This window comes from Daphnia magna, unplaced genomic scaffold, assembly GCF_020631705.1.
Source record: "Daphnia magna isolate NIES unplaced genomic scaffold, ASM2063170v1.1 Dm_contigs366, whole genome shotgun sequence".
NCBI classification, from domain to species: domain Eukaryota; kingdom Metazoa; phylum Arthropoda; class Branchiopoda; order Diplostraca; family Daphniidae; genus Daphnia; species Daphnia magna.
Genome location: NW_025533272.1, coordinates 17,007 through 42,618, shown reverse-complemented (window position 1 = coordinate 42,618; position 25,612 = coordinate 17,007). Strand labels below are relative to the sequence as shown.

The 25,612-nt window shown below is 31.0% G+C and overlaps 2 protein-coding genes across 2 annotated transcripts; one reads left to right on the top strand and one right to left on the bottom strand.

The window, feature by feature from the left end:
• Nucleotides 1–16,443: 16,443 nt before the first annotated feature.
• LOC116919401 (eukaryotic translation initiation factor 4 gamma) lies at nt 16,444–19,475 on the bottom strand. Its single transcript, XM_045167884.1, is given in 9 exon segments — nt 16,444–16,904; nt 16,965–17,214; nt 17,274–17,389; nt 17,455–17,602; nt 17,662–17,891; nt 17,954–18,427; nt 18,500–18,558; nt 18,626–18,817; nt 18,949–19,475. Coding segments are annotated over 8 exon segments (1,638 nt in total). The 5' UTR covers nt 18,808–18,817; nt 18,949–19,475; the 3' UTR covers nt 16,444–16,725.
• On the top strand, nt 19,150–23,845 carry LOC123468524. The gene is made up of 6 exons (XM_045167885.1): nt 19,150–19,484; nt 19,549–19,621; nt 19,684–19,856; nt 21,690–22,514; nt 22,581–22,693; nt 22,779–23,845. The coding sequence occupies exons 1-4, from the start codon at nt 19,269–19,271 to the stop codon at nt 22,143–22,145; spliced, it is 918 nt and encodes a 305-aa protein (XP_045023820.1). The 5' UTR covers nt 19,150–19,268; the 3' UTR covers nt 22,146–22,514; nt 22,581–22,693; nt 22,779–23,845.
• Nucleotides 23,846–25,612: the final 1,767 nt, after the last annotated feature.

Genomic DNA, 25,612 nt, shown 5'->3' with positions numbered 1-25,612 from the left:
GAAGTAAAAACTCATGGTATAACAGTGTATTCACATTGAATACAAGTATATTTGATGCTGTTTACATATAGAAGTAAAAACTCATGGTATAACAGTGTATTCACATTGAATACAAGTATATTCCATGCAGTTTACATATAGAAGTAAAAACTCATGGTATAACAGTGTATTCACATTGAATACAAGTATATTTGATGCTGTTTACATATAGAAGTAAAAACTCATGGTATAACAGTGTATTCACATTGAATACAAGTATATTCCATGCAGTTTACATATAGAAGTAAAAACTCATGGTATAACAGTGTATTCACATTGAATACAAGTATATTCCATGCAGTTTACATATAGAAGTAAAAACTCATGGTATAACAGTGTATTCACATTGAATACAAGTATATTTGATGCTGTTTACATATAGAAGTAAAAACTCATGGTATAACAGTGTATTCACATTGAATACAAGTATATTTGATGCTGTTTACATATAGAAGTAAAAACTCATGGTATAACAGTGTATTCACATTGAATACAAGTATATTCCATGCAGTTTACATATAGAAGTAAAAACTCATGGTATAACAGTGTATTCACATTGAATACAAGTATATTTGATGCTGTTTACATATAGAAGTAAAAACTCATGGTATAACAGTGTATTCACATTGAATACAAGTATATTCCATGCAGTTTACATATAGAAGTAAAAACTCATGGTATAACAGTGTATTCACATTGAATACAAGTATATTTGATGCTGTTTACATATAGAAGTAAAAACTCATGGTATAACAGTGTATTCACATTGAATACAAGTATATTTGATGCATTTGTTTACATATAGAAGTAAAAACTCATGGTATAACAGTGTATTCACATTGAATACAAGTATATTTGATGCTGTTTACATATAGAAGTAAAAACTCATGGTATAACAGTGTATTCACATTGAATACAAGTATATTCCATGCAGTTTACATATAGAAGTAAAAACTCATGGTATAACAGTGTATTCACATTGAATACAAGTATATTTGATGCTGTTTACATATAGAAGTAAAAACTCATGGTATAACAGTGTATTCACATTGAATACAAGTATATTTGATGCTGTTTACATATAGAAGTAAAAACTCATGGTATAACAGTGTATTCACATTGAATACAAGTATATTTGATGCTGTTTACATATAGAAGTAAAAACTCATGGTATAACAGTGTATTCACATTGAATACAAGTATATTTGATGCTGTTTACATATAGAAGTAAAAACTCATGGTATAACAGTGTATTCACATTGAATACAAGTATATTTATGCTGTTTACATATAGAAGTAAAAACTCATGGTATAACAGTGTATTCACATTGAATACAAGTATACTCAGTTTACAGATAGAAGTAAAAATTCATGGTATAACAGTGTATTCACATTGAATACAAGTATATTCCATGCAGTTTACAATAGAATAAAAACTCATGGTATAACAGTGTATTCACATTGAATACAAGTATATTCCATGATGCTGTTTACATATAGAAGTAAAAACTCATGGTATAACAGTGTATTCACATTGAATACAAGTATATTTGATGCTGTTTACATATAGAAGTAAAAACTCATGGTATAACAGTGTATTCACATTGAATACAAGTATATTCGATGCTGTTTACATATAGAAGTAAAAACTCATGGTATAACAGTGTATTCACATTGAATACAAGTATATTTGATGCAGTTTACATATAGAAGTAAAAACTCATGGTATAACAGTGTATTCACATTGAATACAAGTATATTTGATGCTGTTTACATATAGAAGTAAAAACTCATGGTATAACAGTGTATTCACATTGAATACAAGTATATTTGATGCTGTTTACATATAGAAGTAAAAACTCATGGTATAACAGTGTATTCACATTGAATACAAGTATATTCCATGCAGTTTACATATAGAAGTAAAAACTCATGGTATAACAGTGTATTCACATTGAATACAAGTATATTTGATGCTGTTTACATATAGAAGTAAAAACTCATGGTATAACAGTGTATTCACATTGAATACAAGTATATTCCATGCAGTTTACATATAGAAGTAAAAACTCATGGTATAACAGTGTATTCACATTGAATACAAGTATATTTGATGCTGTTTACATATAGAAGTAAAAACTCATGGTATAACAGTGTATTCACATTGAATACAAGTATATTCCATGCAGTTTACATATAGAAGTAAAAACTCATGGTATAACAGTGTATTCACATTGAATACAAGTATATTCCATGCAGTTTACATATAGAAGTAAAAACTCATGGTATAACAGTGTATTCACATTGAATACAAGTATATTTGATGCTGTTTACATATAGAAGTAAAAACTCATGGTATAACAGTGTATTCACATTGAATACAAGTATATTTGATGCTGATTTACATATAGAAGTAAAAACTCATGGTATAACAGTGTATTCACATTGAATACAAGTATATTCCATGCAGTTTACATATAGAAGTAAAAACTCATGGTATAACAGTGTATTCACATTGAATACAAGTATATTTGATGCTGTTTACATATAGAAGTAAAAACTCATGGTATAACAGTGTATTCACATTGAATACAAGTATATTCCATGCAGTTTACATATAGAAGTAAAAACTCATGGTATAACAGTGTATTCACATTGAATACAAGTATATTTGATGCTGTTTACATATAGAAGTAAAAACTCATGGTATAACAGTGTATTCACATTGAATACAAGTATATTCCATGCAGTTTACATATAGAAGTAAAAACTCATGGTATAACAGTGTATTCACATTGAATACAAGTATATTCCATGCAGTTTACATATAGAAGTAAAAACTCATGGTATAACAGTGTATTCACATTGAATACAAGTATATTTGATGCTGTTTACATATAGAAGTAAAAACTCATGGTATAACAGTGTATTCACATTGAATACAAGTATATTCCATGCAGTTTACATATAGAAGTAAAAACTCATGGTATAACAGTGTATTCACATTGAATACAAGTATATTCCATGCAGTTTACATATAGAAGTAAAAACTCATGGTATAACAGTGTATTCACATTGAATACAAGTATATTTGATGCTGTTTACATATAGAAGTAAAAACTCATGGTATAACAGTGTATTCACATTGAATACAAGTATATTTGATGCAGTTTACATATAGAAGTAAAAACTCATGGTATAACAGTGTATTCACATTGAATACAAGTATATTTGATGCTGTTTACATATAGAAGTAAAAACTCATGGTATAACAGTAGTATTCACATTGAATACAAGTATATTTGATGCAGTTTACATATAGAAGTAAAAACTCATGGTATAACAGTGTATTCACATTGAATACAAGTATATTCCATGCAGTTTACATATAGAAGTAAAAACTCATGGTATAACAGTGTATTCACATTGAATACAAGTATATTTGCATGCTGTTTACATATAGAAGTAAAAACTCATGGTATAACAGTGTATTCACATTGAATACAAGTATATTTGATGCAGTTTACATATAGAAGTAAAAACTCATGGTATAACAGTGTATTCACATTGAATACAAGTATATTCCATGCAGTTTACATATAGAAGTAAAAACTCATGGTATAACAGTGTATTCACATTGAATACAAGTATATTTGATGCTGTTTACATATAGAAGTAAAAACTCATGGTATAACAGTGTATTCACATTGAATACAAGTATATTTGATGCTGTTTACATATAGAAGTAAAAACTCATGGTATAACAGTGTATTCACATCATGAATACAAGTAAAGATAGATACATATTCCATGCAGTTTACTATAGAAGTAAAAACTCATGGTATAACAGTGTATTCACATTGAATACAAGTATATTTGATAGCTGTTTACATTATAGAAGTAAAAACTCATGGTATAACAGTGTATTCACATTGAATACAAGTATATTCCATGCAGTTATACAATAGAAGTAAAAACTCATGGTATAACAGTGTATTCACATTGAATACAAGTATATTTGATGCTGTTTACATATAGAAGTAAAAACTCATGGTATAACAGTGTATTCACATTGAATACAAGTATATTCTAGATGCAGTTTACATATAGAAGTAAAAACTCATGGTATAACAGTGTATTCACATTGAATACAAGTATATTCCATGCAGTTTACATATAGAAGTAAAAACTCATGGTATATAAACAGTGTATTCACATTGAATACAAGTATATTTCATACGAGTTTACATATAGAAGTAAAAACTCATGGTATAACAGTGTATTCACATTGAATACAAGTATATTCCATGCAGTTTACATATAGAAGTAAAAACTCATGGTATAACAGTGTATTCACATTGAATACAAGTATATTCCATGCAGTTTACATATAGAAGTAAAAACTCATGGTATAACAGTGTATTCACATTGAATACAAGTATATTTGATGCTGTTTACATATAGAAGTAAAAACTCATGGTATAACAGTGTATTCACATTGAATACAAGTATATTTGATGCTGTTTACATATAGAAGTAAAAACTCATGGTATAACAGTGTATTCACATTGAATACAAGTATATTCCATGCAGTTTACATATAGAAGTAAAAACTCATGGTATAACAGTGTATTCACATTGAATACAAGTATATTTGATGCTGTTTACATATAGAAGTAAAAACTCATGGTATAACAGTGTATTCACATTGAATACAAGTATATTCCATGCAGTTTACATATAGAAGTAAAAACTCATGGTATAACAGTGTATTCACATTGAATACAAGTATATTTGATGCTGTTTACATATAGAAGTAAAAACTCATGGTATAACAGTGTATTCACATTGAATACAAGTATATTTGATGCTGTTTACATATAGAAGTAAAAACTCATGGTATAACAGTGTATTCACATTGAATACAAGTATATTCCATGCAGTTTACATATAGAAGTAAAAACTCATGGTATAACAGTGTATTCACATTGAATACAAGTATATTTGATGCTGTTTACATATAGAAGTAAAAACTCATGGTATAACAGTGTATTCACATTGAATACAAGTATATTCCATGCAGTTTACATATAGAAGTAAAAACTCATGGTATAACAGTGTATTCACATTGAATACAAGTATATTTCGATGCAGTTTACATATAGAAGTAAAAACTCATGGTATAACAGTGTATATCACATTGAATACAAGTATATTCCATGCAGTTTACATATAGAAGTAAAAACTCATGGTATAACAGTGTATTCACATTGAATACAAGTATATTTGATGCTGTTTACATATAGAAGTAAAAACTCATGGTATAACAGTGTATTCACATTGAATACAAGTATATTCCATGCAGTTTACATATAGAAGTAAAAACTCATGGTATAACAGTGTATTCACATTGAATACAAGTATATTTGATGCTGTTTACATATAGAAGTAAAAACTCATGGTATAACAGTGTATTCACATTGAATACAAGTATATTTGATGCTGTTTACATATAGAAGTAAAAACTCATGGTATAACAGTGTATTCACATTGAATACAAGTATATTTGATGCTGTTTACATATAGAAGTAAAAACTCATGGTATAACAGTGTATTCACATTGAATACAAGTATATTCCATGCAGTTTACATATAGAAGTAAAAACTCATGGTATAACAGTGTATTCACATTGAATACAAGTATATTTGATGCTGTTTACATATAGAAGTAAAAACTCATGGTATAACAGTGTATTCACATTGAATACAAGTATATTTGATGCTGTTTACATATAGAAGTAAAAACTCATGGTATAACAGTGTATTCACATTGAATACAAGTATATCTGATACAGTTTACATATAGAAGTAAAAACTCATGGTATAACAGTGTATTCACATTGAATACAAGTATATTTGATGCTGTTTACATATAGAAGTAAAAACTCATGGTATAACAGTGTATTCACATTGAATACAAGTATATTCCATGCAGTTTACATATAGAAGTAAAAACTCATGGTATAACAGTGTATTCACATTGAATACAAGTATATTTGATGCAGTTTACATATAGAAGTAAAAACTCATGGTATAACAGTGTATTCACATTGAATACAAGTATATTCCATGCAGTTTACATATAGAAGTAAAAACTCATGGTATAACAGTGTATTCACATTGAATACAAGTATATTCGATGCAGTTTACATATAGAAGTAAAAACTCATGGTATAACAGTGTATTCACATTGAATACAAGTATATTCCATGCAGTTTACATATAGAAGTAAAAACTCATGGTATAAACAGTGTATTCACATTGAATACAAGTATATTTGATGCTGTTTACATATAGAAGTAAAAACTCATGGTATAACAGTGTATTCACATTGAATACAAGTATATTCCATGCAGTTTACATATAGAAGTAAAAACTCATGGTATAACAGTGTATTCACATTGAATACAAGTATATTTGATGCTGTTTACATATAGAAGTAAAAACTCATGGTATAACAGTGTATTCACATTGAATACAAGTATATTTGATGCTGTTTACATATAGAAGTAAAAACTTATGGTATAACAGTGTATTCACATTGAATACAAGTATATTTGATGCGCAGTTTACATATAGAAGTAAAAACTCATGGTATAACAGTGTATTCACATTGAATACAAGTATATTCCATGCAGTTTACATATAGAAGTAAAAACTCATGGTATAACAGTGTATTCACATTGAATACAAGTATATTCGATGCAGTTTACATATAGAAGTAAAAACTCATGGTATAACAGTGTATTCACATTGAATACAAGTATATTCCATGCAGTTTACATATAGAAGTAAAAACTCATGGTATAACAGTGTATTCACATTGAATACAAGTATATTCATGCGTTTACAATAGAAGTAAAAACTCATGGTATAAAAATTCACATTGAATACAAGTATATTTGATGCTGTTTACATATAGAAGTAAAAACTCATGGTATAACAGTGTATTCACATTGAATACAAGTATATTCGATGCAGTTTACATATAGAAGTAAAAACTCATGGTATAACAGTGTATTCACATTGAATACAAGTATATTCTGATGCAGTTTACATATAAAAGTAAAAACTCATGGTATAACAGTGTATTCACATTGAATACAAGTATATTTGATGCTGTTTACATATAGAAGTAAAAACTCATGGTATAACAGTGTATTCACATTGAATACAAGTATATTCCATGCAGTTTACATATAGAAGTAAAAACTCATGGTATAACAGTGTATTCACATTGAATACAAGTATATATTCATGCTGTTTACATATAGAAGTAAAAACTCATGGTATAACAGTGTATTCACATTGAATACAAGTATATTTGATGCTGTTTACATATAGAAGTAAAAACTCATGGTATAACAGTGTATTCACATTGAATACAAGTATATTTGATGCTGTTTACATATAGAAGTAAAAACTCATGGTATAACAGTGTATTCACATTGAATACAAGTATATTCCATGCAGTTTACATATAGAAGTAAAAACTCATGGTATAACAGTGTATTCACATTGAATACAAGTATATTTGATGCTGTTTACATATAGAAGTAAAAACTCATGGTATAACAGTGTATTCACATTGAATACAAGTATATTTGATGCTGTTTACATATAGAAGTAAAAATTAATGGTATAACAGTGTATTCACATTGAATACAAGTATATTTGATGCTGTTTACATATAGAAGTAAAAACTCATGGTATAACAGTGTATTCACATTGAATACAAGTATATTCCATGCAGTTTACATATAGAAGTAAAAACTCATGGTATAACAGTGTATTCACATTGAATACAAGTATATTTGATGCTGTTTACATATAGAAGTAAAAACTCATGGTATAACAGTGTATTCACATTGAATACAAGTATATTTGATGCTGTTTACATATAGAAGTAAAAATTCATGGTATAACAGTGTATTCACATTGAATACAAGTATATTTGATGCTGTTTACATATAGAAGTAAAAACTCATGGTATAACAGTGTATTCACATTGAATACAAGTATATTTGATGCTGTTTACATATAGAAGTAAAAATTAATGGTATAACAGTGTATTCACATTGAATACAAGTATATTTGATGCTGTTTACATATAGAAGTAAAAACTCATGGTATAACAGTGTATTCACATTGAATACAAGTATATTCCATGCAGTTTACATATAGAAGTAAAAACTCATGGTATAACAGTGTATTCACATTGAATACAAGTATATTTGATGCTGTTTACATATAGAAGTAAAAACTCATGGTATAACAGTGTATTCACATTGAATACAAGTATATTTGATGCTGTTTACATATAGAAGTAAAAATTCATGGTATAACAGTGTATTCACATTGAATACAAGTATATTTGATGCTGTTTACATATAGAAGTAAAAACTCATGGTATAACAGTGTATTCACATTGAATACAAGTATATTCGATGCAGTTTACATATAGAAGTAAAAACTCATGGTATAACAGTGTATTCACATTGAATACAAGTATATTTGATGCTGTTTACATATAGAAGTAAAAACTCATGGTATAACAGTGTATTCACATTGAATACAAGTATATTCCATGCAGTTTACATATAGAAGTAAAAACTCATGGTATAAAGGTGTTTTCACATTGAATACAAGTATATTTGATGCTGTTTACATATAGAAGTAAAAACTCATGGTATAACAGTGTATTCACATTGAATACAAGTATATTCCATGCAGTTTACATATAGAAGTAAAAACTCATGGTATAACAGTGTATTCACATTGAATACAAGTATATTCCATGCAGTTTACATATAGAAGTAAAAACTCATGGTATAACAGTGTATTCACATTGAATACAAGTATATTTGATGCTGTTTACATATAGAAGTAAAAACTCATGGTATAACAGTGTATTCACATTGAATACAAGTATATTCCATGCAGTTTACATATAGAAGTAAAAACTCAAGGTATAACAGTGTATTCACATTGAATACAAGTATATTTGATGCTGTTTACATATAGAAGTAAAAAATTCATGGTATAACAGTGTATTCACATTGAATACAAGTATATTCCATGCAGTTTACATATAGAAGTAAAAACTCATGGTATAACAGTGTATTCACATTGAATACAAGTATATTTGATGCTGTTTACATATAGAAGTAAAAACTCATGGTATAACAGTGTATTCACATTGAATACAAGTATATTTGATGCTGTTTACATATAGAAGTAAAAACTCATGGTATAACAGTGTATTCACATTGAATACAAGTATATTCCATGCAGTTTACATGTAGAAGTAAAAACTCATGGTATAACAGTGTATTCACATTGAATACAAGTATATTTGATGCTGTTTACATATAGAAGTAAAAACTCATGGTATAACAGTGTATTCACATTGAATACAAGTATATTCCATGCAGTTTACATATAGAAGTAAAAACTCATGGTATAATAGTGTATTCACATTGAATACAAGTATATTTGATGCTGTTTACATATAGAAGTAAAAACTCATGGTATAACAGTGTATTCACATTGAATACAAGTATATTTGATGATGTTTACATATAGAAGTAAAAATTAATGGTATAACAGTGTATTCACATTGAATACAAGTATATTTGATGCTGTTTACATATAGAAGTAAAAACTCATGGTATAACAGTGTATTCACATTGAATACAAGTATATTCCATGCAGTTTACATATAGAAGTAAAAACTCATGGTATAACAGTGTATTCACATTGAATACAAGTATATTTGATGCTGTTTACATATAGAAGTAAAAACTCATGGTATAACAGTGTATTCACATTGAATACAAGTATATTTGATGATGTTTACAGATAGAAGTAAAAATTAATGGTATAACAGTGTATTCACATTGAATACAAGTATATTTGATGCTGTTTACATATAGAAGTAAAAACTCATGGTATAACAGTGTATTCACATTGAATACAAGTATATTTGATGCTGTTTACATATATAAGTAAAAACTCATGGTATAACAGTGTATTCACATTGAATACAAGTATATTTGATGATGTTTACATATAGAAGTAAAAACTCATGGTATAACAGTGTATTCACATTGAATACAAGTATATTTGATGCTGTTTACATGTAGAAGTAAAAACTCATGGTATAACAGTGTATTCACATTGAATACAAGTATATTCCATGCAGTTTACATATAGAAGTAAAAACTCATGGTATAACAGTGTATTCACATTGAATACAAGTATATTTGATGCTGTTTACATATAGAAGTAAAAACTCATGGTATAACAGTGTATTCACATTGAATACAAGTATATTTGATGATGTTTACAGATAGAAGTAAAAATTAATGGTATAACAGTGTATTCACATTGAATACAAGTATATTCCATGCAGTTTACATATAGAAGTAAAAACTCATGGTATAACAGTGTATTCACATTGAATACAAGTATATTCCATGCAGTTTACATATAGAAGTAAAAACTCATGGTATAACAGTGTATTCACATTGAATACAAGTATATTTGATGCTGTTTACATATAGAAGTAAAAACTCATGGTATAACAGTGTATTCACATTGAATACAAGTATATTTGATGCTGTTTACATATAGAAGTAAAGCTCATGGTATAACAGTGTATTCACATTGAATACAAGTATATTCCATGCAGTTTACATATAGAAGTAAAAACTCATGGTATAACAGTGTATTCACATTGAATACAAGTATATTTGATGCTGTTTACATATAGAAGTAAAAACTCATGGTATAACAGTGTATTCACATTGAATACAAGTATATTCCATGCAGTTTACATATAGAAGTAAAAACTCATGGTATAAAGAGTGTATTCACATTGAATACAAGTATATTTGATGCTGTTTACATATAGAAGTAAAAACTCATGGTATAACAGTGTACTCACATTGAATACAAGTATATTCCATGCAGTTTACATATAGAAGTAAATACTCATGGTATAACAGTGTATTCACATTGAATACAAGGATATTTGATGCTGTTTACATATAGAAGTAAAAACTCATGGTATAACAGTGTAATCACATTGAATACAAGTATATTCCATGCAGTTTACATATAGAAGTAAAAACTCATGGTATAACAGTGTATTCACATTGAATTCAAGTATATTCCATGCAGTTTACGTATAGATGTAAAAACTCATGGTATAACAGTGTATTCACATTGAATACAAGTATATTTGATGCTGTTTACATATAGAAGTACAAACGCATAGTATAACAGTGTATTCACATTGAATATAAGTATATTTGATGCTGTTTACATATAGAAGTAAAAACTCATGGTATAACAGTGTATCACATTGAATACAAGTATATTTGATGCTGTTTACATATAGAAGTAAAAACTCATGGTATAACAGTGTATTCACATTGAATACAAGTATATTTGATGCAGTATACATATAGAAGTAAAAACTCATTGTATAACAGTGTATTCACATTGAATACAAGTATATTCCATGCAGTTTACATATAGAAGTAAAAACTCATGGTATAACAGTGTATTCACATTGAATACAAGTATATTGGATGCAGTTTACATATAGAAGTAAAAACTCATGGTATAACAGTGTATTCACATTGAATACAAGTATATTCCATGCAGTTTACATATAGAAGTAAAAACTCATGGTATAACAGTGTATTCCCATTGAATACAAGTATATTCCATGCAGTTTACATATAGAAGTAAAAACTCATGGTATAACAGTGTATTCACATTGAATACAAGTATATTTGATGCTGTTTACATATAGAAGTAAAAACTCATGGTATAACAGTGTATTCACATTGAATACAAGTATATTTGATGTTGTTTACATATAGAAGTAAAAACTCATGGTATAACAGTGTATTCACATTGAATACAAGTATATTCCATGCAGTTTACATATAGAAGTAAAAACTCATGGTATAACAGTTTATTCACATTGAATACAAGTATATTTGATGCTGTTTACATATAGAAGTAAAAACTCATGGTAAAACAGTTTATTCACATTGAATACAAGTATATTCCATGCAGTTTACATATAGAAGTAAAAACTCATGGTATAACAGTGTATTCACATTGAATACAAGTATATTTGATGCTGTTTACATATAGAAGTAAAAACTCATGGTATAACAGTGTATTCACATTGAATACAAGTATATTTGATGCTGTTTACATATAGAAGTAAAAACTCATGGTATAACAGTGTATTTACATTGAATACAAGTATATTCCATGCAGTTTACATATAGAAGTAAAAACTCATGGTATAACAGTGTATTCACATTGAATACAAGTATATTCCATGCAGTTTACGTATAGAAGTAAAAACTCATGGTATAACAGTGTATTCACATTGAATACAAGTATATTTGATGCTGTTTACATATAGAAGTACAAACGCATAGTATAACAGTGTATTCACATTGAATATAAGTATATTTGATGCTGTTTACATATAGAAGTAAAAACTCATGGTATAACAGTGTATCACATTGAATACAAGTATATTTGATGCTGTTTACATATAGAAGTAAAAACTCATGGTATAACAGTGTATTCACATTGAATACAAGTATATTTGATGCAGTATACATATAGAAGTAAAAACTCATTTGTATAACAGTGTATTCACATTGAATACAAGTATATTCCATGCAGTTTACATATAGAAGTAAAAACTCATGGTATAACAGTGTATTCACATTGAATACAAGTATATTGGATGCAGTATACATATAGAAGTAAAAACTCATGGTATAACAGTGTATTCACATTGAATACAAGTATATTCCATGCAGTTTACATATAGAAGTAAAAACTCATGGTATAACAGTGTATTCCCATTGAATACAAGTATATTCCATGCAGTTTACATATAGAAGTAAAAACTCATGGTATAAACAGTGTTTTCACATTGAATACAAGTATATTTGATGCTGTTTACATATAGAAGTAAAAACTCATGGTATAACAGTGTATTCACATTGAATACAAGTATATTTGATGTTGTTTACATATAGAAGTAAAAACTCATGGTATAACAGTGTATTCACATTGAATACAAGTATATTCCATGCAGTTTACATATAGAAGTAAAAACTCATGGTATAACAGTTTATTCACATTGAATACAAGTATATTTGATGCTGTTTACATATAGAAGTAAAAACTCATGGTAAAACAGTTTATTCACATTGAATACAAGTATATTCCATGCAGTTTACATATAGAAGGAAAAACTCATGGTATAACAGTGTATTCACATTGAATACAAGTATATTTGATGCTGTTTACATATAGAAGTAAAAACTCATGGTATAACAGTGTATTCACATTGAATACAAGTATATTTGATGCTGTTTACATATAGAAGTAAAAACTCATGGTATAACAGTGTATTTACATTGAATACAAGTATATTCCATGCAGTTTACATATAGAAGTAAAAACTCATGGTATAACAGTGTATTCACATTGAATACAAGTATATTTGATGCTGTTTACATATAGAAGTAAAAACTCATGGTATAACAGTGTATTCACATTGAATACAAGTATATTCCATGCAGTTTACGTATAGAAGTAAAAACTCATGGTATAAAAGTGTTTTCACATTGAATACAAGTATATTTGATGCTTTTTACATATAGAAGTAAAAACTCATGGTATAACAGTGTACTCACATTGAATACAAGTATATTCCATGCAGTTTACATATAGAAGTAAAAACTCATGGTATAACAGTGTATTCACATCAGTGTATCGTATTTGAAAAAAAACGAGTATTTTAAAAATACAAATACTATATTTTAAAATACTCGTCCTTCAAAATACATTTTTTCTCCCAAAACCTCAAATACCAAATAAAATAAAATACAAATACAAATACAAATACAAAATACTTTTTTCCTTTATGGAGCAGTTGGACATCCTACGTTGCGCATTCTCCGCAAATGCGAAAATCAAATATGTGTCTAATCTGTGGTACGCTGTCTACAGCGTCTTATGGGAAAACCAACCATTTCAATTTTAAAATATTGTTTTCTTCTCTATAACTATGTTTTACCTCACTGTTGTACCTAACAGTGGATTTGCTATTCATTGGTGATAACCAAATTTTTCCCTCCATCTCCTTTTAAGTCTAATTTATTTGTAGTTAATTTTTGCTTAAGAGTCCTTTTTTGTGATCGACCCGGCTAGCAGAAGAACCCGAATTCTTTAGCTAGCTTGTGTATTGTTGTTCACTCTATAAACGTCAAACTTGTAAGTTTAACAAGATAAAGTGTTGCGTACGAAACTGTGATTTGAATCACAAGGATGGAGTTAAATTTTTAAGTTTTCCTAAAAACCTCCCACGCTTTCCTTCGCAAATTCTGGAGTTGTTGTACTTCGTTTGAACAGTGAATTTTTTTAGGAAAACTTAAAAATTTAACTCCATCCTTGTGATCCTTTTCACAGTTTCGTACGCAAACTTAACTGTCTGTCCAAGGTTTTGTCTTGCCGACATTCTTGTCACTGAATCAGAGGATATGGCAAGTTATTAGCTTATGCCATTACGTATTTTAAGAATGTTCAATAACTTAAACACTTACCGCGGGTATTATACAAGTTCTTCAGAACGCACAGTAATAAGAAACCATCCGATTTGTAGAGAACTAAAGATATACATTAAAGAAACTTGTGGTTTAATGAAAACACACACGAGACAAACAGACGACGAAAAATGCAATTGAAAGTTTTGAAACTAGAAAAGGCTATTGCAAAACGTTTTGCAGGTGCAATAACGCTGTCAAAATGAAGTTACTTTCGATTCATACACTGTTGCCAATTTACAAACTTCAAATCTTTGAAAAAAAAGTATTTTGTATTTGTATTTGTATTTTATTCACTTTCAGCGTAAACGACCAATACAAATACAAATACTTTAAATAAGAAACAGCCCAAATACAAATACCGAATAAAATACGTATTTTAAGTATTTTATTTTAAAATAATTTTATTTTAATACCCAAATACGATACACTGATTCACATTGAATACAAGTATATTCCATGCAGTTTACATATAGAAGTAAAAACTCATGGTATAACAGTGTATTCACATTGAATACAAGTATATTTGATGCTGTTTACATATAGAAGTAAAAACTCATGGTATAACAGTGTATTCACATTGAATACAAGGATATTTGATGCTGTTTACATATAGAAGTAAAAACTCATGGTATAACAGTGTAATCACATTGAATACAAGTATATTCCATGCAGTTTACATATAGAAGTAAAAACTCATGGTATAACAGTGTATTCACATTGAATACAAGTATATTTGATGCTGTTTACATATAGAAGTACAAACGCATAGTATAACAGTGTATTCACATTGAATACAAGTATATTTGATGCTGTTTACATATAGAAGTAAAAACTCATGGTATAACAGTGTATCACATTGAATACAAGTATATTTGATGCTGTTTACATATAGAAGTAAAAACTCATGGTATAACAGTGTATTCACATTGAATACAAGTATATTTGATGCAGTATACATATAGAAGTAAAAACTCATTGTATAACAGTGTATTCACATTGAATACAAGTATATTCCATGCAGTTTACATATAGAAGTAAAAACTCATGGTATAACAGTGTATTCACATTGAATACAAGTATATTCCATGCAGTTTACATATAGAAATAAAAACTCATAGTATAACAGTGTATTCACATTGAATACAAGTATATTCCATGCAGTTTACGTATAGAAGTAAAAACTCATGGTATAACAGTGTATTCACATTGAATACAAGTATATTCCATTCAGTTTACGTATAGAAGTAAAAACTCCTGGTAGAAAGGTGTTTTCACATTGAATACAAGTATATTTGATGCTGTTTACATATAGAAGTAAAAACTCATGGTATCCCGTACGAAAATGTAAGCTAGTCCCTTGTGAGGAACTAGGTAGCTGTCTGCTTTCATGCATACTGTTGCATAGATGGTTTCCCCTAGCATGGGTTTTCTCTGAAACATACTTGCTGTTTCCTGCTCTGCGCTTACTAGTTATCCACTAATATGCGCAGTTAAGGCGTAGGTAGGTATGATATGATGAGTAGGAAACGGACATACACTAGTGAGTTCTATATTTGCATGATCAGCTAGGGTTTTCACTAGCTTTAGTTCGTCTATATATATTACCTCCCTTCCCCCTCGTCGCTCAATAAATGAAATACAATAATTTGTTATTAATGCTACCTTTAATTTTATTAAGTGGTAACACTTTCTGGGTCTGACAGCAGATTAACATGGGTTACATAAATGGGGTTACAATTTGGAAAGACAAATTTTTAAAACATTAATTAAGATAACACCCCAAATAAGAACACCCCAGTTTCGAAACAACAAATAGTTAAGAGATCCATCAATCCGATAAAAAAATGATTGAATAACTGAGTCATGGATTGTGATGGGAGCTAGGTTAAAAATTAAAAACCACAACAGGCAAATTCTATTTGCCTAGATATGGTGAAATCGCATGAAATCGTGACTTTAGGAATGACTAATTTGCAGAATCTTCGTTGGCTTCATCTACGGTGTTTACGCCAGGTTCCAAATCCGTTGTGTTGATTGCCAGAATGGCCCTAGTCTCGGTCGACAATTTTGAGCGTATTGCAACTCTCACATCCTTTGGTTTGATCACTTGGTTGTGATAAGACTTCCATGCTTGAATCATGAATACTGAAAACGAATAGAAACGTTTTAATTTATCTTGAAACAGCTGGACCAAAAAAAACTTACGAGTTATAGCTAAAACATCTTCCCTGGGCAAACCAGGCTTAACCGGTGTTGGCGGCGTGTTTCCGACTTTCTTTGCCCTAGGGGCCATTCCGGTCAACGTGTGATTACTCATAAACACACGGGTGTAAATGGATTCCATAATTTTGTTGACCATCAGGTGGAGATTTCCGCTCGATAGCCTTCCAATAGTAATGGCAAATTTCAGATCAGATTTCTCGATTCTCAAATTGTGCCCTTGAACTAGTTGTACCTGTAAAACAAGGAATAATTAGTATGGCATGGCATTTTTTAAAATAATGAGTCGTTTACCATTACGTGCTCCCTTGACGTTGAGTGTCTTGAGACGTTATGAGTGGCAGCAGTATTGTCTTCGTTCACGGAAACTCTCGTCGTTCCATTAACTGCCGAAAGTGCAGCAGTAATTCCTAGATAGAAAGTGGGATAGTTCACATTTCGTTCAAATAAAATGAGGACTTAATAGTTAATTTACTCTCAACCAAATTATCTGGATTTTTGCTCTGTAATTGAAGAATATCAGCTTTAAGGGATTCAATTTCCTCATCTTTTTCATCCAACTTGTGGTAAAGAAAACCATTTTCACTCTCAAGATCGCTGATTCGGTTTTTCATATCCAACATCTAAAAAAATGGTACAGTCAAGTCATGGGAATCAAAATTTTTCGGATATAAATATTTACCTGCTGATGACGAGAGGGTGTTGAATGGTTATTTACTAACACGGAACCACAGTTTTCTTCTGCCGTATTTTCCAAAGCTGTTAAAATGGTCGATGAACTAAGGGACGCAGAGGTGTTGCTTTTAGAAACACCAGTAGACGGTTTATGATACAAACTATCCTCATCATCATCTATGTTTTGTCTATCGGCGACATTTGAACCATCCGTTGAGTTTTCGTGATCACTTTCATCTAAAACAGTAAATCCACACATTAAAACAACTGTTTAAAAAAATAAACAAGTGGATTTTAACCTGATGACTCCTCGAACAAATCTTTCTGTGTATCGGCATCACTTTCTTCATTAAGCTGAGATGAAGAAGATAAGGAATGAGATTGTTCGACGTCTTCATTGTAATAAGTTAGTCTCTTTTTAGCAACAGGCATATGAGAATTATTCTTTACAGTATCAGCTTTTTTCTTTAAAGATGCTTCTTCAGCCTCTTTCTTTGCCTGCTGTTCAGCCTCTTTCTTTTCCTGTTCTTCAGCCTTTTTCTTTGCTTGTTCTTCAGCCCTTTTCTTTGTCACTTCTTCAGCCCTTTTCTTTGCCTGTTCATTAGCCTTTTTCTTTGCTTGTTCTTCAGCCTTTTCTTTGCCTCTTCTTCAGCCTTTTTTTGCCTCTTCATCAGCCCTGTTCTTTTCCTCTTCGTCAATTTTGTTGGATATTTCACCAGAAGCATCCATTTGTGTTCGAAGTTTTTCCATTTCCGACCGGCCAGTCGGTTTTTCTACATTTTGGGAAAAGAAAAGACATTCATAATGAATAAAACAGTAGCTTTCAGAATGTATCAGATCGTTACTTGAAAATTCATGAATTGTGGCCACAAGGACTTGTCTTTTGCCGTTTAAGTTCTCTAGCCTGAAAAAGAAAACCAGCATGTTTATTCCTAAAAGTATTTTCTTTAATTAAATAGAAGAAGGAATACCTGATTTTAATCTCATCCTTAGAATCCATTAGACTTTGAATTTTGTCGAGAAGAACTAAATTCTCTAATGGTAACTTAGGCAGCGATATCATCCCAGCAGTTCCAACAGTGTAGTCCCCAGTGGACTTAACTTTGAACAAAATGTGGATGCTATCCAAGTAAGAACTCTTCTTAGAAGACATTTTGAATGACCTAATATATTTTAAAATCAGAATGAAACCAATGGGACAGTTAACATTTGGGTTGCAGATGTAGCTTCTCAACATATACTCGCATATACTTATCGATAAAAGACATATTTGTAACTCATAAAACATATTTACCTGGGTCAACGCCAGGACAATTCACAATTTAGGAGAAAAAGCACTTTTATATTCTGCCTACACGAAAACGTGTTAAAAATGGCTTGCACAGATTCAAGTAAAGGTGCTGTAGCGTGCAATCAGCTGATTCCCTTCCCGCGACAAGTGAGACAACTATGATCGATTCCGAAAGCATCCCTAAACACAGACATTTGACAATCGGACAATCGGCTGCTGCCTTTTTGCGATGACACACTAATTCATTTCATCGTCTACGTTAGTTAACTGACTTTGCACAAGTGATAGGTTTGTTTGTTTCGACAGTGATTTAGTGAAAAAACATGGCTCAGCGGAGTGACGATGACAACAACGTTTGTAAGCGAAAGCGTCTTACCGGGAGCTCTAAGTGGACAATGAATGCTATTTCACGACACATAGCTGAACGTCAGGCCAATTTAGACATCGAAAATATGGTTATGTTACAGCAAGACCAATCCAGCGAAAAAATTTGTGGCAGTATAAGTCCGATGGATTTGGAAGTTTCTCCAATATATGTGGTTAGTAAATATAAATTACCTAAAAGACTGATGTATGTTATTCTATTTCCTTATATTGAACAAGGAATCGGATTTCTCACAAGAGCCAAAGAATATGAAGGCTTCTTTTTTCTTTAATGATGAAATGGAACTGCAAGGTACAGGTTCATGAAAAATATTATTCAAATGCGTTAGTTATTTATACTTCTTACAACAAAAGATATCGCCGAAAACCAGGTGTTGTCAACTCCCACTCAATTAATAGGATTTTCCCCTGATGTTGAATCCACTTTGATGGAATCTGAATTCCCAGAGGCAGAGTTTGACGAGGAGTTCAACATTATTGATGAAGATGATAATGAAGATCCAGATGAGGAAGATCTTGAACTATGCGTAAGAAAACTATTCACAGCAGTGGCAAACTACTTATTCCTGGGGCAAACTATACTTAAAAACACGATTTAATTAGTTTTCCTGCTTAAATACCGCAAATCTAGTAGTGGTTATTGCTGTGATATTATGGAGTTTTTAGGCGTGATATCCTTTTGTTTGTTGATACGCAGCACTTTGGCTCATTTTTTGCCTTTTTGACAGCATTTGAACTAATCTTTTTTCTTCTAAAGAATTTTTATAAAATACAGATAATTCAGATGAAGCTTCAGGAGAAAAATCCTCAATTTTTTCACAAAATTTCATTTAACGTGAGCGTTCACGAAAAAAAAGTTAAAGTACAAGACGTCATTGCGAGAAGGCGTAAGCCTAGGCTCTGTGAACAAAATTTAAATTACTTGATTTCGACTCTTTTTAGCTACAAATTATAAGACCCTAATGTATAAGATGCATTGTACCAATGCTTACTTTTTTTTACCATTCTGAATCCTATTTAACTTTGGTCAAAAGAGAATCCGCCGCTACCACCTCTGATCCAGTTGCGTTACAATATGTGGCACCTTACACTGGTTGTAGTATTGGCGAGTATTTCCGTTCCTCATCACATATCTTTAGCTGATGGCACATATAATGGTCGTCAAGTTATTGTCCAGAAGCAAGAAAAAGATGAAGAAGTAGCATAAACCACAATGACTTGTAAAATCCAGTGTTAAAGCTACCTATTATACTATCTTATCTGGAAGCTGAAAGATTAGGGCAGTTAAGTCAGTGTGTGATTGATAAATGTTGAAAGCACATTTTTATAAAATTCCATTTTATTTCTGGTATCTCTAAATATATAGCGAGGATTACAAACCCTTGTAAAGTTTCCTCTATAATACCTACTTAATTGGGTACCCAAAAACACTCATGATCATAGTAAATTTCTTAAACCATCGGTCTACGTTTTTTAGTAATCTCCATAGACTGATTACTTTTCCAATCTCTAATTAACTGATGATTACCAGACAACAAAACACTTGGAACTTCTCTGTTTTTGGATTATTTTACCTTTTTCATTAACATCAGTTCGGATATTACTAATTACCTTCCTATAATCACCATCTGGTACAAAACAAATATCTTGAAGTCAAGATTTGATCTTACAGACCCCATAAATTAACTTATTAGATTGTCAGATAAATTTTGACTGTCGTCCACAGGGCGATATTTCTTAATAAAATACCATATTAGTGGAATCATTGCTACATCCATGATTAATAAGAGAGTATTAACACTCATAATCGTTTCCAAAGATATAGATGTGATAAGAGGAACAAAACTATTCATCACTATAAAAGGTATGACATATGTCATGTAGGAAAAGCCACTAACTATAGACCCGTAGGTGAATCTAAAAATTTTATAGAAACGGCAGATTGCTCAGAAGGAAAGAGAAAATAGTAATTTATATATTACAGTTACTGAAGTTGAGGGGAAGTAAAATATGGGGCAAAAAGTTTCTGCAAAATTTTGTTCAATTGTTGGTGTATTGTAATACATGCTAAGACTCATAAACCTACTAAGAGTTTCTACTATAGTTTTCCTACTAGTATTCATTTATTTATTGCTTCATCTATTGCTATGGCACTTTTTACCCTGCCACTGTATTACGGACTCTTGGTATAGAAATAATACTGATCTAAATCAGTATTATGCTAGAAATACTGATGCATTCATAAAAACGATTTTAAGAAGTTTTGTTCCACGAATAAGTAGTTTGCCACCTGTGTATATAGCTCACTTGTTGTGTTTCCTTTTAATCATAGAATAACGTCTTGAATTGTGTATATCTAGGAGAAAGCGGGAAATGAATTTGATCGCATTCAAATTGTACGATTACTTTCAGCTGCATTCTATTTGAAACATGGTTTGTCTAAGTCAGGCCTTGGTGATTTTCTTGACATTTTAAATGTTTCTTCTGGGCTTAATCAAGACGACGAGCTTAGAAGTCCATATATGTTTATGAAAAGATATGGGCTTTTAAAAGGCGACCTGAAAAGAATTTATCCGTGTTCTACATGCTCCAAGACACTGAAAAACGGCGAGAGTGGATATCCGACAGAAATTCAGCCCTGTGGTCACAATTATTGCAAGGAAACATCAGACAAATGCTACACTCTGTTGCTCCCCGTTGAAGAACAAGTGAGATTTTTTCTCCGTCACCATGGAATAAAAAAATTCCACAAGAAACTCTTGATCAAGATAGAAAAGGCGACGTCTTTACTGGGGATCGTTACAAGCAGTACGTGAAAGACGGTCTCATCAACGAGCGAACAGTAACCATGCAAATTAACACAGATGGCGCTCAAAAATTTAAATCGAGTAAATATTCCTTCTGGCCCTTTATGGGTACTGTAAACGAAACGGGTTATAAAACCCGACGATCAAATGTCATTTTAATGGCTATTTGGTTTGGTAACAAGAAACCTCCAAGAAACGTATTTGTGGATCCTTGCGTCGATGTATTAAATCAACTTTGCTCGACTGGGGTTGAGTGTGATAATATAAAATACATAATACGGCCAGTCATTGTGACTGTGGACACGATTGCCCGACCAATTCTTCGAAACACAATGCAATTTAATGGTGCATATGGGTGTGATTTTTGCTTGCATCCCGGTATTTCTTTAAAAAAGTATGGGTTCAATAATTTATTTTACAGTCGTTTCCATTTATTATTTTCAGGAAAATCAGTTAAAATTGGAAAAGGAAACACTCTTGTTTATTGTGAACAACCGAACGATTCCCAACCGAAGTATCCCTTGCGTTCTACTTTGCAATATCGGAATGATCTTGAAGTATTAGGCCCTTTTTTAAATCTTTTATTTCACACTTATTTCCCCATGTTTTGTATGAAACGTTACTAAAGAATATCTTTTGTAGGAAGCCATGAAAAGCGGCAAAACATTTCATGGGATAAAAGGGCCTACGTCACTTGCTGACATTGAAGGTTTTGATTTCATTGGAGCCTTCATCCCGGAGTACATGCATTGTATTTGTTTGGGTGTAATCCGCTATTTGATTCTCTTGTGGATATCCTCAACATACAGCAAAGAACCGTGGCACATCAGTAAGAATAAATTAACTATTTTCAACAAGCGCTTATCGCAAACGAAACCCCCGTATGACATCACAAGAACTCCGAGGACTTTAGAAACGATTAAGTATTGGAAAGCCTCGGAATTTCGAGCATTTGCTCTCTATTATTTCCCCCTTCTGGAGGGCATTTTGCCCGAGCCATATTTTTCCCATTTCGCCAATTTATCATACGCTCTTTCAGTTCTGTTACAAGAGTCCGTCCCTACTAATTGTGTCAAAGATGTGGGTGTTCTTCTCGAAGACTTTGTTGAGAAAGTCGAATTATATTATGGGGAAAAGCACGTAAAATTTAATATCCATCTGTTGACGCATCTTTCAAAAAGTGTTTTAGACTGGGGCTGCTTGTGGGCCACATCTGCTTTTATACCGGAGTGGTTTAATGGTCAGTTGCAGGGGCTATCAAAAGGAACTCAGTCGGTTATTGAACAAATGGCGACTTCTTTTTTAATGAAAAATTCCATTCGCAATCAGGCCATAGACTTGTTAAAAAGTCAGACAGTCCCTCTTCCTACTTCGAAATTGATTCATAGAATGATTTGCTTGCCAAATCTATACGAAATCCAAAACTATAAACGTTTGAATGTTGAAGGGGATATTAGCCTTAGTCTGCTGGGTAAAAAAATAATGAGAAATCTTTCAATTGACGAGCAAAGTTATGTCGAAACTGCTTTACTTCACGAGGAAAACAACATTGGTTCAGGGGAAATTTCCAGAATGGTCGAAATGATAGAGAATACAGCTTGCGCTATTTATCCCAGAATTTGTTTTCGAAGTGGGAGCAATTCGACCTTCACTACATCCGCCTATGTGCGGTCAAAGAAGCGCATAAACTATTGCGCTCTCTTGAAAGATGGTCGTTTTTTTTCGTAGAAAATTTTGTTTTTATTGAAGGAGCGAAACCAAATTTCCAGGTGTTTATTTTTGGCCGACCCATGGGCCAGGAATTTAAAAGCACTTATTCTCCCGTCTTACCGGGCAAAGAATTCGAAAGTTTACCTGGTCAGACCACAAGATTGACAGGGTTGGGTGACTTGGAAGCAATACTGCCATATCAAATAATAAGAAAATGTGTAGTAGCAGCATGTAATTCCTTGCTTTCTTCCTTTATTGTTACGGCCCTAACAAATACCTTGGAAACTGATTAACAAAATGGCAAAATAATTTTTTTGAACTTTCAATATGTGTTCGTTTTTGGGGTTAATATATCGTTCATTATAGGGAATCTTTTCTTATCTTTTTTTGGGATAATCATTTCAAGGATAACAATAACCTGGTGCTCTTATCGACCTAAACATATTCGCATCGACGACTGCCCAGCGATAGGTAATTGCGATAACGATTTGTCATTCCGACTGCTGGCTGTATTTTTCTAATCGCTTCGACAATCGTCGATCAGTGCCGGGATTGGGAGCTCGGGTTTTAGCACGAACAGGTAACAACTTTTCCTTGTTTTGAAATCGACAGAAGGAAATTGCCGAGCATCGTTACGCGTGTCTTATATGGACATTGATGCAAAGGGGCGATGCAAGTCTGTAATAAAATTGCTAATTTAAGTCAGGAACATGTATGTTTTTAACTTATTTCATCAGTGTGTATGATAATGCGTACAAAGCATATAAACAACAACAGGCTGTACATTCGTATTTTACGTATATGCCCGTGTTAACTAGTAATAAGCTAGTTCTTGTTGGCATAAAACCCCTTATATTTCAGTAAGCATAGCGCTTATCAGTTTTCAGCACGTAACCAGTATAAATTCTCTAGCAAGTACAAAACTAAGTATTTACAGATATACCGCAAACCTGTTTTTTGCAAGTATGCGTATTCCTAATGAGTGCGCTAGCTAGATCCCCCTTCACCCGCCTAATTTTTCGTAAGGGATAACAGTGTATTCACATTGAATACAAGTATATTCCATGCAGTTTACATATAGAAGTAAAAACTCATGGTAAAACAGTGTATTCAAATTGAATACAAGTATATGTGATGCTGTTTACATATAGAAGTAAAAACTCATGGTATAACAGTGTATTCACATTGAATACAAGTATATTCTATGCAGTTTACGTATAGAAGTAAAAACTCATGGTATAACAGTGTATTCACATTGAATACAAGTATATTTGATGCTGTTTACATATAGAAATAAAAACTCATGGTATAACAGTGTATTCACATTGAATACAAGTATATTGGATGCAGTATACATATAGAAGTAAAAACTCATGGTATAACAGTGTATTCACATTGAATACAAGTATATTCCATGCAGTTTACATATAGAAGTAAAAATTCATGGTATAACAGTGTATTCACATTGAATACAAGTATATTCCATGCAGTTTACATATAGAAGTAAAAACTCATGGTATAACAGTGTATTCACATTGAATACAAGTATATTTGATGCTGTTTACATATAGAAGTAAAAACTCATGGTATAACAGTGTATTCACATTGAATACAAGTATATTTGATGCTGTTTACATATAGAAGTAAAAACTCATGGTATAACAGTGTATTCACATTGAATACAAGTATATTCCATGCAGTTTACTTATAGAAGTAAAAACTCATGGTATAAAGGTGTTTTCACATTGAATACAAGTATATTTGAT

What these genes read in the sequence shown, in the direction of transcription:
- LOC123468524 (XM_045167885.1), top strand. Translation starts at nt 19,269, where the DNA reads ATGGCTCAGCGGAGTGACGATGACAACAACGTTTGTAAGCGAAAGCGT. An exon ending in AAGTTTCTCCAATATATGTG is followed by an intron (nt 19,485 to 19,548) that starts GTTAGTAAATAT and finishes ATATTGAACAAG; the next exon opens with GAATCGGATTTCTCACAAGA. An exon ending in TGATGAAATGGAACTGCAAG is followed by an intron (nt 19,622 to 19,683) that starts GTACAGGTTCAT and finishes TTACAACAAAAG; the next exon opens with ATATCGCCGAAAACCAGGTG.